Source organism: Triturus cristatus, chromosome 2_1 (assembly GCF_964204655.1).
Source record: "Triturus cristatus chromosome 2_1, aTriCri1.1, whole genome shotgun sequence".
Lineage (NCBI taxonomy): Eukaryota > Metazoa > Chordata > Amphibia > Caudata > Salamandridae > Triturus > Triturus cristatus.
This window is the reverse complement of record NC_140581.1, coordinates 1,045,986,932-1,046,003,870: the sequence shown is the minus strand read 5'-3', so window position 1 is coordinate 1,046,003,870 and position 16,939 is coordinate 1,045,986,932. Positions and strand designations below refer to the sequence as shown.

Below are 16,939 nucleotides of genomic sequence, written 5' to 3'. Positions count from 1 at the left end.
GAGTCTTTGGCCCATCTTTTATTTTGTTGCCCGGCCTTGCGCACAGCCCGCAGTCTCTATCTACGGCCAATTCTATTACAACTGGGCACCCGTACAGCCAAGGAGGCGATCTCTCAATTGTACACATTGAACACAGTAAAACACATGGCTTCGTTTGGCAAATTCATCAAACAGACTCGATTATTGCTTACGGCTCCACCACTTAGAGACCCAGTCAATTGCAAGTCTACTTGACGTCCACGGATTTTAATTATTGCCTTCTTTTAAATGCTGCTATCTTTTTTACAACTTTGTTATATGCTAAGGTTTTATGTTATGGTTTTAAGTAACCAGCAATAAAATATTCATCATCATTAGAGTTGGATGACCATTAATTCAGATAAGTGGGTCCTCCAAATTGTACATCAGGGCTACGCCCTTTCATTTATTTCTACCCTGCTGCACCTCCTGAAGCTGACACACTCTGCACCAACCACTTCTTTGGCGTAGACCGCTTCTTCAAAGCATCCTTCAGAGCCGTAAGCTTCAAGATCAAAGCCTTGCTTGGCGTGGATGACCCACACACTGGCATCGGAGCACCCAGTGTCGAGACCTGCTTCTTCCTCTGGCTCGGCCAAACCTGTTCTCCAGCAGGTGCAGGAAGAACTCGATGCCCGTCAGCATCATATCCTCATACTAGACCACATTTCTCCAACGAGTGGGTCACCAGCTACCTGTAAGTAGCTCGTCTGTGTGCAGCCTAGTCTTCTAAATTAGAAGCTTCTACTTGGTTGAATTAATATGTGTATACCAAAATTGAAAAGCATGGATTTTAAACGAAAATGTGATTTCTAAAACTCATAAGTAGATGTGTGGAGAAAACTGGCTGCATTTCCAAAATTTATTTAAAGCTGATATCTAAGTGAGAAAAATCAAACAGTGTTGTGGAGATTTTTTTTACTGATATTATTAACTTGATGCCAGGAGCATTGGTTTAATGGCTGTTATGTATGTCCCATGTAGAGGCTTCCACCTTGACAGAGCAGTTTTACAATACTACTAGCTACCGAATTTGAGGCATTGAAGTGATCACTGCTGGTAATCTATGCATAGTCTGACACTATTGTAATCATGTCTGATGATTGTTACATTTCTAATAATAGTACCTCGGGCATATTTTCATTGAATGTAAGTAGCTCTTATTACTGAAAGTTTGGAGACCACTGCGCTAGACACTTCCTCGCCCAGCATCTGGCAATGACCAAGGATGGCTCGAAGCACCACCTCAGCTTCAAAGAAGCACTTGATCTTCCACCACCACAAGAGCAAAAAGAGACATGACAAGGCAACCAGCCCTCCTCCATTGCTTCACTCCCTACCCCCTTTCCTCCGCCCCCTCTTCCTTCTGCCCCCCCTTCCCCACCTGCTGCCACCCTGCGGCGCAAGGGCATCCACACGTGTTCCCTTACCTTGACGACTGGCTGATCAAGAGCTCAACTCACCAGCAGTGCCTTGCACACATGCAGGCTACCATAAACCTCTTACACAATCTGAGGTTGACAATCAACACCACCCGGTCCCATCTTTAGCCCCTCCAAATTAAGCACTATCTAGGGAAGGTCCTCAACTCTGTGGTGGGCAGGTCCTATCTCAGTTCCGTAAGGGTGCAGGCCTTCCAGGGATTGCTCACTTTTTCAACCAGATCACCAGGTTACAGTCAGAACAGTCATGTGCCTCCTTAGAAACATGGCTTCCTGCATTGCCATAGTCCCCCACTCCAGGTTATACATGCGTCCGTTTCAAGAATGCTTAGCGCAACAATGGTCTCAAGCATACAGTGGTCTCAAGCGTAGGGTTTCTGAGAAGATCTAGTGTTGATTGGGAACCGCACTTATCGCTCTCTGCGAACACCAACAACATGTTGCAGGAACAATCCTTTCTTGTCCCTATTCCCCAGATCACCGTCACAACAGACGCTTCCTTTACTGGGTGGGTGGGGCAGGGGGGCACAATTTCTGGACCTCACTGTCCAAGGACAGTGGGCACCCCAGCACCAGGGTTGCCACATCAAATACCTAGAGCTGTTGACCGTTCAGCTAGCACTGAAAGCCTTCCATGGTCACATTGTGGACAAGGTGGTCCTCATTTACACAGACCACACGACCGATTGATTCAGTTGCAGAATGTGCTCTCCATACTCTAGCTATTAAGTGAGCCCTTATGTACTATGTGGATAGAACAAAACCCCTGCGCAAGACTCAACAACACTTTGTTGCTTTCTCAAACCTGCACAGGGGACGGGCTCTTTCCAAATCAGGCGAATCCTGATTGATAGTTACATGCATTCAAACATGCTATTCAAAAGCTAAGAGACTTTTGCCCATCCTTCCTAGAACCCTTCTACATGTAAAAAAGGGAACTCTATGACTTTAGTAGAGAACATTCCTATAGCTGATATCTGCAAAGCAGCTACCGGGTCCCCACCACATACTTTCACTAAACACTGTTGTGTGGATGCACTGGCACGCCAACAAGCTAATGTTGACCACGCTGTACTTTTTTCACTCCTTCAATCTGCTGCAATATCTTCAGTCTAAACGCTTTTTAGGGGAGAACTGCTTTACAGGCTATGCACATCATGTGAATCTACAGCCACACATACCTCAAACTGAACATGTTACTTAGCCTGTAAGCATCTGTTTGTGGAAAGTAGTGCTGTAGTTTCACATGCACCCACCCTTCTCCCTAGAAGCCTTCCATTGCTGCAGATGTCATTTAGCCTTTACTTTTTTCTGTATGGTTAGCTCTGTTTTCTGTATTGCTACGATCCATTTTCATCCTCGTCCGCAGTGTGGAAAACAATCTAACAATTGAGCCGATGCCTATGCGCATTACCAGCAGCAGGAGGAGTCACTATAACTTGTGACTCGAGAACACTTCTTCGAAGAAACACAACTTGCACAGATTCAGGCCCAACACTAGATATCAAAGGTATGCATAGCATGAGAATCTACAGCACTACATGCCACGAACAGATTCTTACAGGGTTAGGCACATTTTTTTCTGGTGGATACTCTATCTAATCAGAGATTCCTTACCCACCCTCCAGCCTTCCCATTCTGGGAACTGTTTTCTTTTTTCATCTAAAATGGTCTTTATTTAGAGATCTGCACAATGGTTATGCCAGTCTACCCAAAGGCTCTGTGTGAGAGGATGCTGATAGCCTAGTAAAGTAATAGACAATGCGCATGGGTGGTGCTTACGTGGTACCCCTCGTCTTTTTCCGGAGAGGAACGACATCAGCGCGAAGCCTCACAACACCACCTATCCGTGCGCAGGAGTACTAGTTTTGAGTTTTCGGATCTAGTCTGACACCTGGGGTATAAATTAAGGGTGTGGAATCTGCGGTTAGATAAAGTATCCAAAAGAAAAATCATTACTGAAGGTAAGTAATCTGTCCTTCAGCAGACACTTGTTGGAGAGTGGTTTGTACCACATAAACTGGCATGGAAATGTGCTGTCTTATATACTTCTGAAAATACAGGAATTGAGTCAGGATTGACACACATTTATTTAAAGAACCAAACAATATATGTCAAGACACATCCTTAATGAAAAATAACACCATGCAATCTAGCAATTAAGTGTCAGACACATCGCAGATCATGAGCAAATACATGCAATCTAGTAAGTTCGCGACAATGCAAAGAAAGAGAGAAATTGAATATCCAAGTATAATAAAGCATTATAACCTCTATCAAAAATGCTAAATAAAACAGATAACTGGGAGCACCTCTATCATGAAAAAAGTACATTGTGAGAGGTGGTCAACGAATGGGCTGGTAAGCGGCCCTTTTATACACTTTAAGGGCCTCATGTAGGTAGCTAAATACCGGCCGGTAACGGCCGAAATTCGGTAAATATCGCGTTACCGACCGGTATTTAGCTATTTGAGATGTAGGAGGCATAATTTCAGGATTCGGTAAATTACCGAATCGGTAAAATACTGATTCGGTAAATACCGAATCCTGAAATCATATGTAGGGAGCACTCTAAAGAGTGAAAATTAGTATTAAGAATTCGTTATTTACCACCAAATACAGGTTGGTGATAAATAACGAATACCTTGCAAAAAGTAATATTTTGCAGATTTAAGAGTGCCATGTGGCAGACATACATGCCCTTAGGGCATGTATGTGCGCCACATGTGCACACATGCAAGATTCAGGGGTGCAACAGGGTGTCAATGTGACACCCTGCCACCCTTGAATATGCTCCCCCCATTACCGAATCGGTATTTACTGAATCGGTAATGAGGCATACCTTCCCATTGATTCCTATGGGCCTCCAGGCCCATAGGAATCAATGGGAAGGTATGCCTCATTACCAAATCGGTAAATACCGATTCATAATTACCGCATTTTTCCGATTCGGTAAAATTTACCGAATTATTACCTACATCACATTTACCGATTCATAAATACCGAATCGGTAAAATTCGGTATTTATGAATCTGTAAATGTGATGCTACCTACATATGGCCCTAAATGAGGAACCATTGACCGCAAAGTCTAATTTTAGCAGGTGTTTGACCTCAGAACATAACAAAAGCTGAACATTTTATTGGAAATAATTTGTGTCACTTCTCGTAGGCTTTAAAGCAGGAGCTCCTTATAAGGCCATTGTTTATTTTAAGCCATGTTGCTATCTTAGTTGCCAAAGCTAGCAAGCTGTGGAAAGTCCCAGTTGGCCCCCACTCCTACTCTTAGCTCATCTTGTTCTTCTAGATGACAGATGCATCCTGTTATTGCTACATCTTCTTGATGTTCAGAAAGGTGTACACACAGAGGACAGCGACTCATAGACTTGTTCATCAGAAAGACAGTGACCTGAGGTTATTGGCCTTCATAGGAGAGATGCATCTGAGGTTACAAGAGGGCATGAGACCTCCTGGCTCTGTGGACGCTCAAGGCAGTGTGAGCAATTTTAGCACTACCCTGTCTATGGGCTGGCAAGGACATTTGGGACTCTCATGCTTCAGATGTGGACAGAATGGGCCTGGGGCACTATATGGTAAAACTAGACCTTGCGTCACACTCTTTTGCAATCTATTAGCTCAGCAAAATCAGATTCCTTTCTCTGGTTTGGTAATATGTCCCTCTGTGTTGGGGTGTTAGAGGAGTCAAACATGCGAATAAAGGCTTTTTATCTGCAGTGATTCCAGCCCTCATGCCCTCGCTCCTTTTATTAACATGTAGCTCAGTTTCTGCCCATTGTGGTATTTTTAATAGTGTTTTCATATTCAGAAGATAGGGGCAACAAGTGCAGGGACAGAGAGTCTCCGGCATCACACAACATCTAGGTTTTAGTTACAATAAGGCAGAGTTTCCAGGGCTGCAACATCCACAGTACTTCATATTAGAGTGAAGTTTATGCTCTAAGGAATACTAGTGTTGTTAGATGTGAGTCATTTTCCATGTATTTGGACATGTTCAATAACCTATTGCAGTTTATGTATGTGGGTGTCTGGATGTGTTTCCTTCTTAGCAAATCTGTTTTTCTGATCCTTTTTACAGCAGCGTTGTTCAAACCATGTCCTCCTCTGCCTGCTGGAATGGGAGCTTCCTAGAGAAAAAGTAAGTGAAGACTTGCATTGCCACCTCCCCATCACCTTTCTGCTCTGTGGGCAGCAGAAAAGACAGTGCTTTGCCCAGTGTCCCTCCCATTTCTTGTATATTTTGCAGTGAGGTGGGGTCTGCATGCCCATGTCTGGACTAGATGTTTAAAGTTGTGTTTCAGCGTCCCTTTCGAGACTTTTACAGTATACCCTCGTAATATCTCTTCATTTATGATAGGGCTGAATTGGTGCCAATTGGGCCTCCTTCTGCCTCAATGGACCAGTAAAAAGACAAATCATTGACCACAGCACAGACCCTCTAGAAAATGGAAATGTGACTCCAGACAAGCTTGGGCATTAGAAGGCTGCTACCGTTTTTTATCTGAAACAAACTTGTTTTAACGAAGTCTAGGAATATAGTGTAACATACATTTTAACCTGGGATGGGGTGTAAGCTCTTATCATGGTTGATTTGGTTAATTGAAGCAAAAGAGGGTGCCACAATTAGTCCAGCCCCTTAGAGTTAGCAGATTGTCAGCCTTATGTTATTGCTAGTTAACTGCACACTGCCTAATCTACCAGCTATACAAATAATTCATGTCACTCTTGAACCTGAGAGCAGCTACCACCAACCAGAAAGCTCTTGACATCACCATGTGAAAAGTTGGTACTGCAACAGGCGACCCACTTGTCGGAGTATTGAATAGCTGGGTGGCAACCACCAATTTTAAATAACTCCTCTTTGTTTCGCTACTCACTTTTTCTCTGACTCAATACTTGATTTGGAAGTTCCTGATTAACACACAGCAAATACTCATCAACATTACTGGATTACCTTGTAAAAACTGGCTGAAAAATAATTCCTTGTGAGGTGAGCAGCTCACTGTGACTAGAAACATGTCTAGCGTACCTGAACTACTGCTTAACCTGGGGGTGAAGATAACTTGTTTACATGGCTCCTCTTCACCAAAGTGGTGAAACTGGTGGTAGAGTATGCATGCATATATACCAAGGGCAGCCTTTCAGATCCATGGTGTGCTGCATGCATTCTGACGCAGTTTCCATACTCTCATTAGTTTATGTGAAGGATCCTGGTGACTAATAATACTGTTCACACTATAAGGAGCTGTTTTATTGTTTCAACATCCTTGTCTGTCACCTCACTTTTTATTTTTCTCTTTAAGGAATGACGAGCATTTTAAGACCAGTCCAAAAATCCCCGGTATCAGCTTGAATTCTATCAGAGTCCTGTTTGAAAAACTCATGAGCTCCCACCATTCCAGACTACTAGAACAGGTGATGATTGATTGTTTTGTATAGCACTAATATGTCATCACACAGTGCTGCAGAGCCCTCCGAAACACTAGGATAGCAGAAATTCAGAAACCTATAGCACAATTCAGACAGTTGCAGAAAGCTGAATACGCATTTTCCGTCCTCTGCTATCGATCTAATGGTGGACATGATGGGGTCAAGCGTGTGTGAACTCACATATGCTGATCTGCTCCTGATTTACCAAGATTTATAGGAAGTGTTTTCAGAAAGCACCAGTTGGCCCGCTTGCCGACACTCCTAGAGACTACTTAGCTAGCTCCAGCATTACACCACCTGTGCAAGCTATGAATATTGTTAGTTGGTTATCCTTTTTTGGCTCATAGAGATAATTTTGTTACTTGAAATAAGTGTTTTGGCTACTGCGACAAGGGATAGGGCAGGCCCAAGTGATCTATTGTTTCGAGCCATCCTCCTCTATATGCGCCTATTTTTAAGTTCCTGTATAGTATGTTGGATCATTTCGTGATGACAGTCAATATTTTTGGGAAGGCTGTTGCATTTGCATAAAAGTTCACAGAATATTGTGCATGGCAGTGGACTTCAAATCTAGTGACATTGTTCTAGCCACTCCTCTTATTTCAATTTGTATGCTGCACTTGCCTACCAGTGAGGCTTGATAGTTACTTAAATTAACCTTTCTTGGACCACAAAGGACCATAGCCTAATTGGATGAATAAAATGGTGCTCAAGTGAAATTTAAGAAGGGGCAGGTGCATGTATAAACAGTGAGATTGTGTGTTCCGATTAGACCTTTCCTGTTTGAGGTCTCTTTTAACGTAATAATGCTAAATAACACATGTGCGACCTCAAATGTTAAAAAAGTCACTTAATCTTGCAATCTCTCTCTGTCCCCGCTCAAATCCTGGGATCACCCAGCAGCCTTATGGTCTGTTTCCTGTGAGTTGAAAATGAAAGAAGTTAGAACACTTCATATTTACAGTGATCGGACTAGGATAAGGGAAGGCATGGCATTTTTCAGCTCTCCTGGGCACAACCCTTTTTCGAAGGCAAAAACCTCCGAATTGCTTAAGATCACCTTAGAAAGGGTGGAATTCTACATTCTTTTATAGAGTTATGGACTTTTTCCTGAAATTAGAATGTGCTTTAGCCAAGATAGCAATGGTTACAAGAGTGTACTCTTTTAACCATCACTTGACTGAACAAGCATTCACAATGAAATTAGGTCTGGCTTTAACAAGCTAGCACTATCACTGGTATCTTGCTCACCATACAACTCACAAGGGAAGAGCCTTTGGCCTCTGATGTGCTAGATAATGGAGCAAAAAGCAGTATAGTGTGTGTGCCTGATCTGGTGCGATGGAACATAGGCACAAGCTAGAGTGCATAAGAAGAGATATGAAGCATGTGAAAGTCACATAGGGCCCAAGCTGTGAGTGTAGATACTCCGGACAGGGGCTAGCAAGTGACTTTTGCACCACCCACAGCGTCTTAAAAGATAACTGTTTAGTCACTGTTAACCAGTGTAGGATGTCCAACTGAAATTTAACTGAAGCGCACAGGTGTAAATTAAGTAACAGACATGGCAGCTGTATTTTACACAATTTGAAGGCAACAGTTCAGATGTGTAGGTAAGCCAAGGAAAACTGCATTCCTATCATTGAAGCTGTGTGATATAGCTGCCTTGATCACCAACTTTCTACCTTAAGGTCAGCTACATGATTTTTTTTTTTAAATGTTCAAAAGGTAGTCATATGTAACAGCAGGCATGTTGAAATATAGTTAAGATTAGTGTTAATAGTGATCCAGCGGTGAACCAGCAACAAGTACTCCAATACCATATACTCAACAGGGCCCATAAACACACATTCACACAGCCTGGTACTAACCGCTGGAGTCAAAGTTTATGATTTATACCATTTCAAGTGTAGTTACCTCTTGTTCTCAACTAATCTTTTCACTGATTAAAACGTTCTTTCCTCTAGTCAATGAACCATTAGTTGAACTAGTTGATGGTGAAATGACATGAATTATTTCTTTTTGCAATGAAATAACCACAGATTAAGTCTTTATCTAACTTAGTTTCATGTGAACCACTTTCAAAGTACAGTACAGTCTCCGTCACTCAATTAATCAATTATCAAACCCATATTTTATACTTTGCAATGACTTATGCTCAGAAGGGAGAGGACAGAGAGAAAAGAACATCTACACATTCACAGAAATAATAGTTACCTAGGATGGTGTGAAAACCAACCCCCTGGCCAAGGAGCTGGGAAGGGTCCCCCGGGAAAGATCAGGCGACAGGATAGGAATCAGGACAGGATAGATGACCTCTCGAACACCGACGCTTGCGTAGCACCCCTCTCTGACACTCTCTTCCTCCTCAAGATTCTTCCGCGATCTTCTTCTTAATTAATTAGTTAAAGTAAATGGTTCTGCATTCGATTCTTCATCAGCCTCTCTTGTCCCTCCAACAGCATCCCGAGCTCGGCAGCATTCAGCAAATCTCCGTCTGACTAACTAAGACTACCTCAATTATACTCTTCGATATTCATGTACCACCTATTAATGTTTCAATATTGTAAAACTACTAATTCTGATTGGACAGGCAAGGGGAGATAATCATCACACCATACTTATTTTCATCTTAGTCTTTCAGTCTATTGTTCAAAGATCCCACCCCTTAATTTTTATTCACAAATCTTTATTCCCACCCGTATTCACATCTTATTAGACACAAATGTTTATTTTATCAAGAATTTCTATTCATCCAGTGGTTTTCAATGCTTGTTCCCAGGGTAAGTATCTCTTGTGTCCTTGGACTGCGTTCAAGTATATTGTCACTTCTTCCGGCTCATTCTCACTAAGCATGCATGAAGGTCAGGTGGTTAACAGACACTAGACTCATACGAGATGCCCAAATGCGTACTAGTAGGAAAGTCAGAAAGGCAAATATTAATTTCAAATATAGATGGTTTCACTGTATGCCACCTATCTCTACTCTATCCCTTTTTAATCATTGTTATCTTCTCCGCATTAGCATTAGTAAAATAGCTTGGTTTAGTATCGGCAAAGCAGATGCCAAGCATGTGAGCTTTCAAGCAGCCATTTTAATAGCATCTGTGCATGCGCAAGAAATTCCCTCCAAGCGACAGCTCGTCATACTGCGTAGATGCAGTTGACGCATGCGCAATAAATAACTCCAGTTAGCAGCCATTTTAGAATCTCGCTCTAGTTATTTATATTAGCAAACACGTACGCAAGCTTCTCTGTCTCTTATATTCAATGTAGTGCGTATTAATTTACACAATACGTGGTTAATACAATGTTAGTAGTTAAATGAGAGTATTGCTTCCGAGCAAGTCTCTTTTCTACGAGTCCTTGCTGCATCTATCCCCTCTCTGATGGCATTTTTGAGCCATCACAAAATCACCCATCCCAACCAGATGCCAACTTTAGTATATCTCAATTCCCTCTCCACTCTTTTCATTCTTGTCCTCATCCTTGTTCCTCAAATCTTTCATTCTTTTATATAATTCAACGTTCATTTCTTCTAGCTGAATCTCTTCAAATTTTCTTTTCTTTTCCTTTCCGTTTATTTTGTATTTCCGTCCTTTTCTGCAACATTTTCACCATATCATTATTATTAAGACTATTCTTGTTAAACCAATTAATGGATAGACTATTCGACCTATAATACCTTACCCAAGATTAGTAAACCAAGTCCCTATTGAAGAAATACCTTTTATTAGTCTTTCCCATACACTATCAACCTCCAGTGGTTTCAATTCTTCTTCAAGTTTAGTAATATTCTTAATATATCTTCTAATTTCCCCGCTTTTATCCGGTAAAAAAGTGCAACAATGTTGTACTTTCGACATTTTACAGACTCTGCCTTCTTTTGCCAATAATATATCAAGCGCAAGTCGATTTTGTAAAACCGTAGATCTAATTGAAACCATTTCTGTATTAATCATCAAGAAACCCCCAGCAGTATCAGTCGATAGACGATCAACTACTGTTGACAATTGGCAGATTCTGTGCAAGTTCAGAATGACTCCCACTGAAGGTATCAATGCACCAAATACGTCACCTATTATTGCTGAAAAACTAGCTCTCTTTCTTCGTGTTAGTTCATAAGTGTTTTCATTGCTTCCAGTGATTCCTTTTACATGATAAATCTTAGTAAATACTATTCCGAAGTGGCAACTCCTGTATCACCGTGCAGGCAGCTTATAGTAAGCATTATTCCCTCACACGTAGTAAACACCAGGAAATACTGGATCTGTTCCCCCTTTTAGTTCCCAACCTCCCAGAATTAGGAAGTAATGTTCACACTCACTGGAACCAATAAATACATTGTTATAGTCCGTCTTTAATCTATGGGGGCAGGTTTTCCCTGTCTTTGCAAAGTCTAGGGACATCGCAGCATGAGCTTTGCCAGCTGTATAAATTCCCTCTTTCTCAGCCCATGGTGGTATATGGGTTTTCTGTTCTGTTGCTAAATTCAAAAACACTTTCTCTTTACGTAATGAGCATGTTCGGTTATTCTTGTGTGCCTTTGCTATATCTATTGACTTCATAGTTAAGAAAAATTCACCCATAAACTGTGCATCTGGACTACTAAGCACCGGATTCATATTCTTTCAAATAGGAATTTCTGAAAATACTACATCTAAGTTTGAATAATATTATTGAAGTTTTCCTGTTCTATAAAATAAACTTGTCAATATGCTACATGAAATACCATACGTTAATGGTAAATGATGGTATGTGACTCCCTCTGCTACTGAAGCTGGTAATTTCATACAAACATAACAATCGCTAATCTTCATAGTGTCTACATACTGAAACAAAAACTTTGTCAATACATTTAAAGATGTCATTATCTGTTACTGTATGATGTAAATCTATCTAATCCACTGCTTCTAATTCTACTTTATCTCCTTTCATGTTAGCTGTGTTTTCATTAGTGTCTGTGTTATTCTTCTTGTCTGTTATCATAAGATAAGGAACTGCTACTGTTAGAAATAGCCATACTATGACCACTAATAAAATGCTACATATGCAAACCCTACAGCATTTCTTTGCACAATTTTCGTTTTGGTCTTTCAGCAACCCTGTCTTCAGCTATTTTAGTCTAAGAAGATTCCTCTTCTTTACCTTACTTTACTTTATGAATTTTAATTCTTTGTTACTTCAAGGAGGCCTCACGTTCCCTTAGTCAATCTGTTCTGCATTTACTTCTTCATTTGTCTCTTCATTTAAATCTAGGTTCTCAAATTCTTCTAGAATCACGTAGGTCGATTCAGTACCCTTGAATTTATTGTTCAAGACTCTTAGTCTCGGACTTCTTCGAGTGTTTTTCACAGTTGACTGCTCAGACTGACTTGTAACTTCATTCACTTGTTCAGCATTTTCACTTGTTTTCCTCAAATGATATTTTAACCTTTTGACTCCACCTGGCCAGTTATCTCTTTTTCTGACCCTTTTAACTTGCACTGCACTTTCACCTTCTTTGTCTCTCTCAAGAGCTCTATTATTCTCGTTATGTTGTGGCACAATCTGATTTTCCCCATCTTCAGAGTCCCTCTCTATCTGTATTTGTTCAGGTCTTGTTATTGTGGCTTCATCTGCCTGAACATGTTCTTCTGCTATCTGTTCCTGTTCAGGTCTTCTCTCATACTGTTCTTCTTCCACCCAAACTTGTTGTTCTTCTCCTAACTGGTCCTGTTCAGGTCTTACTACAATTTGTTCTTCTGCAGCCTGAAAGTGTTCTTCTATACCTGTCTGTCCCTGCTCAGGTCCTTTTGTTGGTCAGCTTGCCTGAGTTTGATCTTCTCTCCCTGTCTGGTCCTGCTCATGGCCTCCAGTAGCTTTGTTCACTTCTTCCCAAGCGTGTTCTTCTACACCTATCTGGTCCTCACTAGTTTCTTGTCTTCCTAATCTTGTTCTACTCCTTGTTTGAATAACCACCTCAGGTATGTCAACCACTGGTATCCAGTCCTCCTGAATTGTGCTCGGTTGTTCCTTGTCAGCCTCTTCAGAATCTGTTACTCTAGATTCTTCGACTGCACAACCTTCAGCAGCTGTTTGGGTCAGTTGCGATCTCTTTTCAGCAGGGGCTGGAACCCTTTTTGTGTGGCTCTCATGAATTCAATTTGGCAAACCTGCACACTTCACTGCTGTAGTAGTGACCGTTATGACTTGCCGTGGATGTGAGAAAGTGGCTCTGTATATACTGTTCCCAAATCGGTACAGTGTGTACAGAGTCCACAGTCCCCAGAGGTTTGGCAGAGGTTAAAGTTAGATATAACCTTACTCTCTAAAGTGGTAGCTTGGTCGAGCAGTAAGGCAGTATCAGAGGACAGTGTAACGCATTTGTTGTACACACTCAGTCAGCAAATGGTCTCACACACTCAATAACTGAACTCTAGGCCAATGGTTTATATAAAAAATATATGTCTGTTTTATTTTAGAACCAACAATAGGTATTAAAATATACTTTCTCAAGATGAGAGGCTTTAGTTGAATACTTTTGCAATATGCAATTGACTTTTGTATATAGTTACAGATTGTTGCAATAGGCAACATCATTTCAAACACAATAATGCATTGAGCTCAATGGAAGTTTTAAGTTATTTGCAATAGATTACTTTTCTAACTCCAGGACTGGATCCTAGATTCAGTCCTGGGACAGTTCTTGGAAACAAGTGAGTAAAAGTCGACTTAGTTACTGTTGTGATTTTTAGGCAATATTTTGCTATTTTAAAAGTTGACAGAAGAAATTTCATAGAGAAACAGTCAATGATTCCCTATGGGAGAAAATTCAAGTTACAGGTATGGTATGTTCTCAATACTTTTGTAATCCAGTACTGGGCTCCTAGGCTCAGTACTGGGACCTCAATCTAAAACAAGTAAGCAATTACATTTTCAGAGTTGGTACGATTTTTAAAGAATATGTGTAGTTTGCAAAAATCGACACTTAGAAGAAATTTCACAGAAAATTGGGTTAATGGTAAGTACGGTTGTGAGTACTTTTCAGGGTCCGTGCTGGGCACCAAGATCCAGCACTGGGATCTCTCTTAATAGCAGGTGAATGTTTTCGTTTTTGTTACTCGGTTTATTTTTGGTGAATATTTTAAGTTTTATAAACTCCACACTTAAAAATTTCAGAAGAAACCAGTCAATGTTACCCTATGGAGGAAAATTGGGTTATCGGCTTTTGGGTAAGTACTCGACTGGCAGAGTTAAGGTTCTGGGCACAGACTCGGGGGTCTCCCAGGGCCAGGTAAGTACAGTTGTTACACTCTCAGCGGCACAGGGGCAGCCAGTTAGGCCCAATGTTATCCTATGGGAGGCAGGGGGGCCTTGGTTGGTGGCTGCTGACTAGCAGGCCACGCGGCTGTGGGAGCTGGACTCCTGGTCACTTGCTCAGGGCAAATGGGGAAGTAGATAGGTGTAGAGGTTACACTGCCAGGGCCACTCGGGCGTCTGGGTGCAGGGTGCTTTTGAGCCTTCGGGCGCTCAATGGATTTCAATGGGAAAGCTCCTGGTTGAAAAAAGGCTGCAAGCTCTAGGACGAAGATTTTTCCGGGGCCACCACCACTTCGAGAAGTAAGTTGGATAGTTGGAGGATAGGTAGGTACCCAGGAGTTGGACACAGGGCGCCGGAGGGCGCCGGAGGGCGCCGGGTGTAGGGGTGCCTTTTGGTGTTGGGAAATCTTACCCTCTGATGATTGCGGTTGGGGGGGGGTACCTGGTTCTGAGGCTGCAGGCGTCGTCAGGAGCTTCGAGGTGAGTCCTTGGGTGCCGGATTCGGGGTCACAGTCGCCGGGGGGACGTCCTCTGGGTCTTTGTTCACTCCGGCACAGGCCAGGCTTGGGGGGTGCAGAGTGTGCAGGGTTTGCGGTTCCGTGCTGATGCCAGGGGTTAGAAGCTGATTTTGTGCAGAGCCTCTGCTCATAGGAGTCCCAGGTGCTTAGAGCGCCAAAAGGTAGCCAGGTCCTCCGGGGTTTGAGAGGTTGCTGGCCACAAGAGGTGACGGGATATAGCAGGAGCAGGTTCGAGGGTCGACAGGCTGGGGCCAAAGCAGTTGGTGTCTTCCTCTTCTTAGCAGCTGCACGCCAGGTCTTCTTTCTTCTTGCTCTTCTTTGTTTTTCGGAATCTGGAATCTAAGGAAGGAAGGTACAGGGTGCTCCTAAATACTAGATTTAGGGGTGTTACAGGTAGGTAAAGGGCAGGGACCAATGGGTCCCTGTCCCGGGCTGGGTACACCCCCTATTCTGCCACTCTCCTATGGGAGGGGGGCAGTAGCCTAGTCCTGATTGGGCAGGGCCTCCCATCTTCAAGATGGCGAGGCCCCGGAGATGTGCTTCACCTCGCCTCCCCCACCTGAGGGGTGGGATTGGCTGGCTGGCACATCCCCTGTCCTTATTTGGGGTTTCCGGCCAGGCTTCCCGCCAGAGTGGGGGCAGCAAGTGGCCTGGGAAAGCTCACAGAGGTGGCATGCCTTTGAAGCTTCCCCCTGTCCATCCTGGGGGAGGAGACCTAGCACCTCGCCCCTGATGTGCATTGTTGCAGGCCCAGGAGAGCGGGGGCTCTCCTACCCAGGGGTCCATCAACATGTCTGCTGTGTGGCAGCCTAGGCAGCCTCCCAGACCAGACGTGGATTGTAGGTTAGGTTTCAGGGGGTGTTAGAAATGGGGGTCTCTAGTTGGCAGTGGCTGTCCACTGTCCAAGTAGGGACCCTTCTTCCTAAGTCAGAGTAAGCAGACTACACCCTTTGATAACCCCTGCTCAACCCTGTGGTAACGTAGCATGAGCAGCTAGGCTTATCTCAGAGGCAGTATGTGAAGCATTTATGACCATACACAGTAACACAGTGAAGAACACTACAAAGGGACGCCACACAAGTAGTTATAAAAATAAGTATCTTTATATAGAGACTTAACACAAGACCAATAACAGTAAAAACCCATAATACTAGAAAAATAGGGTTACTCTTAAAATGCTGCAAAAATAGTTCAAGGTGTGCAAAGAGGAGTTCAGTTCAAGGCAGTGGTCTCTGCGACCCTTTTACTCACAAGATACCTGGATTCTGTAGCAAAGCAACAAAAATGTCGCTAAGGAGTTGTAGCGATGATTTTCCTCATGCTAACCAGCGATGCGTTGAATCCTTGCCGCAAGGGAGGATGATGCGCTGATTTGTGTACAGGACAAAGCGACAAACTTCTGCACACTGAGTCGGCGATGCGATAAAATCCTTGCCGCGAAGGGAAGATGATGCGCCGAGCCTGTTGCGTGTGCGATTTTGTTGCGATGAAAGAAAATGCGAGGGAGCGACGATCCTGATGCGATGCAAATGGCGAACGCTCGGCGTCCGCTCTGCGATGTCGTGAAGCGATGAACTCGGTGCGATGATCTTTGGTTAGCGAGTGCTTTCAGGCCCGCAAACATGCAATACGATAATTTTCGTGTTAGCGAGCATTTTGCAGCCCGCAGACAGGTGATGCGATGATCTCCGGTAGCGAGCACTCAGCGGCAGCAGCGCAATGATTTTCCTTACGCTCTTCAGCTGCGGCGGCTCGCTAACGGGCGTTAGCGACAATTTTGAGCACTCTCTTCTCCACAGTAGGACTAGAGGCCCTGGAACTCACAGGAGCCTCACCTGCAGATAGAAATCCTCGCTGGGAGGAAACAGGAGGCTGGTGGTGGAGTCTGGTGTGCCTGAGATTCCTGCAGGAGGCTAGCTCTCTTCTAGCCCTTAGGCGATTGCTGTAGCAAAAATAAAAGTCCCTTCAAAGTCCTTTTCCTCTTCTTCCATGTCCAGTAGTAACCACTGCAGGCCAGTCCAAGAAACAGCACACAAGGACAGTCCTTCTCCTGCAGATTCCTTCATTTACACGGACAAAGGTGGTTCTTGTTGTCCAGGAGCAATACAAATTGTAGGGGTTTCAGCACAGATATTTATACCCCAGAAAGTCTTTGTTCTCAGAAGCTACAAGTCACTGAACCCAGCCAGAACCAGTTCTGCCCAGCCTTGGA

At 43.2% G+C, this 16,939-nt stretch overlaps 1 protein-coding gene across 5 annotated transcripts in view; it reads left to right on the top strand.

The window, feature by feature from the left end:
- The window catches only part of HERC3 (HECT and RLD domain containing E3 ubiquitin protein ligase 3), a 517,835-nt gene that overhangs the window by 329,083 nt on the left and 171,813 nt on the right, over positions 1–16,939 (top strand). For all 5 annotated transcript variants that reach the window (XM_085635502.1, XM_085635530.1, XM_085635520.1 and 2 more), the window contains 2 exons: positions 5,556–5,615; positions 6,781–6,892. In XM_085635502.1, coding sequence (XP_085491628.1) covers positions 5,556–5,615; positions 6,781–6,892 — 172 coding nt within the window. The remainder of the gene's footprint in view (positions 1–5,555; positions 5,616–6,780; positions 6,893–16,939) is intronic.